This window comes from Cotesia glomerata, unplaced genomic scaffold (genome assembly GCF_020080835.1).
Source record: "Cotesia glomerata isolate CgM1 unplaced genomic scaffold, MPM_Cglom_v2.3 scaffold_1807, whole genome shotgun sequence".
NCBI lineage: Eukaryota > Metazoa > Arthropoda > Insecta > Hymenoptera > Braconidae > Cotesia > Cotesia glomerata.
The window spans coordinates 1-2,334 of NW_025402228.1; the positions used below are offsets into that span (position 1 = coordinate 1).

The window sequence follows — 2,334 nt, forward strand, 5'->3', positions numbered from 1 at the left end:
TCTCTAAGGATCTTTAGTTATGCATATGGAGGAGGGTAGAGAATGGGAGAATTGTCTTGTATGGGGGACAAACTGAAAAAGTGTCCAGCTGTAAGCTTTAAATAACAGTTCAACAATCGTCCAGAATGGCGCTCGTGCATATTCAGAGTAGGTGTGGTCTTGGCAATCGTAGACGAATTGAAGTGAGCCTAGTTATAAAATTTAATATTTTCCGTGACTAGAGTAGTTAGTTACAGTAGAGTATTAAACACCTCTACTATTTACGTAGTCTCAAATATTTTTAGTAAATATAACCTGAAATAACCATTGTAAGCAATTTTGAAGGAAATTGATTTAATTTTTGTGAACGTTAAACTAATTTTCAAGGGTTTAACTAATAACAATTTTCAAAACAATAAAACAATAATGGGCAAAAGTTTGTGTGGTGAAAAAGTTGTCCAAGTGGGCGTAGGTTAAAAAGTACAAAAAATAATTCGCCTCAGTCAGTTTCATATTTTCAAGTAAATGTATGTAAAATAATTTTGCATTAAATATTTTCTTTATTAACGATCCTTTATTTTTAAAATTTTTTTACCAAGCCAACACATTTACATTTTTTGTTTACATAAATTCACAGACACCGGCGAGATTACAAAATTGGAAAACTTCATTGGGCATTGAATTGAAAGCTTCTGATTTTGTTTGTCATCTTCATTTTAAAGAAGAGCACATAAAAACGTATGAAAAGTTTTTCATAAAAGGAGAGCTCAAGATTTTTCCTACAGGGAAAAAAATACTCATAAATGAAGCTTTACCAACTATCGAACATCAGTTCGTCCCATACCAGCATATGAACTCCCTGGCGGAGGTACCGTCCATGAACAGTTTCCAACCAAACTTCCATTGCAATCACTCTGAAGACGAACAGCAGTATCAAGTACAAGAAAACAATGTAGAACAACAGAAAGTATGAGTAAATCAGGAATTTTCTAATAATTTTATGGATGACAATGTACAAACTGAAAAAGATTTGGACGAACCACTGTTAAGTCAACAAGCACACTATGACTTAAAGAATCACCAGGAAACCGAAGCAAGTACCCAATCAGAGAATTTTAGGGATAATCTAAATAAATTTATAGCACTACCACCGTTTTGGATGTACGGAGATAAACCAAATGGACCTGAATTTATGCGAATGGATCCAACAACTGAGCGGATCACAAACCGCTTACGTTTAAATGAGGATAAATCAATTACTGTAAGTATTAATTTATGTACGAGTAAATATATCTTTTTTTTTGGCGACAATTATTAATTACTATCCAATTGCAGGTTATTTTTCGTAATAATGAAGAATTGATTCTAAACGACAAAATTGATTTACATAGTAATATTTACGATTACTTAAAATCTGTAGAACGATGGCCACTGTGGGTTGGCACTCAAATTGATAGTAACAGGTAAGATTAATTTATTTCTACATAATCAAATGTATGAGCTACTCATTGACGGTTTTATATCCATATAATATTAATAATAACATCAATTTTCAGGTATTCGAAAATTTGTAAAGGTACGATTGTTGGTGATGATGCTTACATAAGAAATCAACCAAATCCAACCAATTATTTAATCTCACAAAGCAGTTAGAAGAGTGTGTTTTACGAGCTGTCAGTAAAGGTCTTCCTAATATTGAAACTATTTCCGAAATATCTGAAGAACTAAAAAAAAAAGATTTATTGAGAGTTGGGTGCGTTGAACATAAAAATAAATTAACTAAAAAAGTTATTGACATTTATATTGTTATGCGCGCTCATTTTTTGGCTAAATCAGAAAATAAGCGCTATGATGCAGCCAAAACTAAAACAAAGATGAATCGAAAAAATGCCAAATTACTATCTTAAATAAATGACTCGTGGTTTTAAAAAATTTGCATATTTTATTTATTATCAATAATGTTCATGTTAATTCGTATATTTCATTGTTGTAAATTGATATACGTTTATTGTGTGTGAATCTCGTTTTATAACTGATACATTTAAATTAGCGAATTTTTAAAAGTTTAATTATTTTTTTAAGCCAATAAAAATATTTTTAAATGACAATTTTTTTATGTTTTTTATGATTTATTCAAAAAAAATTTTTAATCTAAAAACTAACACTTAAGTTAACTTATTTTTTTTTCATTTTTGTTTTCATGAACTTTTGTTCTCTAATTGTAAACATGCAATTTTTTCATCTTACTTATATATTTATTTTTTTAGTATTTACTAATTAAACGTTGAAAAATGATACGTAAAAAAAAGATTACATATTGTTTCCTATTTTATGCGTATTTTAAAAAGTGCGCCA

At 29.4% G+C, this 2,334-nt stretch overlaps 1 protein-coding gene across 1 annotated transcript; it reads left to right on the forward strand.

Moving 5' to 3' along the window:
• The first annotated feature begins 874 nt into the window (after nt 1–874).
• On the forward strand, nt 875–1,996 carry LOC123274014. The gene is made up of 3 exons (XM_044741516.1): nt 875–1,240; nt 1,315–1,442; nt 1,536–1,996. Exons 1-3 carry the CDS (start codon nt 980–982, stop codon nt 1,630–1,632), a joined length of 486 nt encoding a protein of 161 aa, XP_044597451.1. The 5' UTR covers nt 875–979; the 3' UTR covers nt 1,633–1,996.
• Nucleotides 1,997–2,334: the final 338 nt, after the last annotated feature.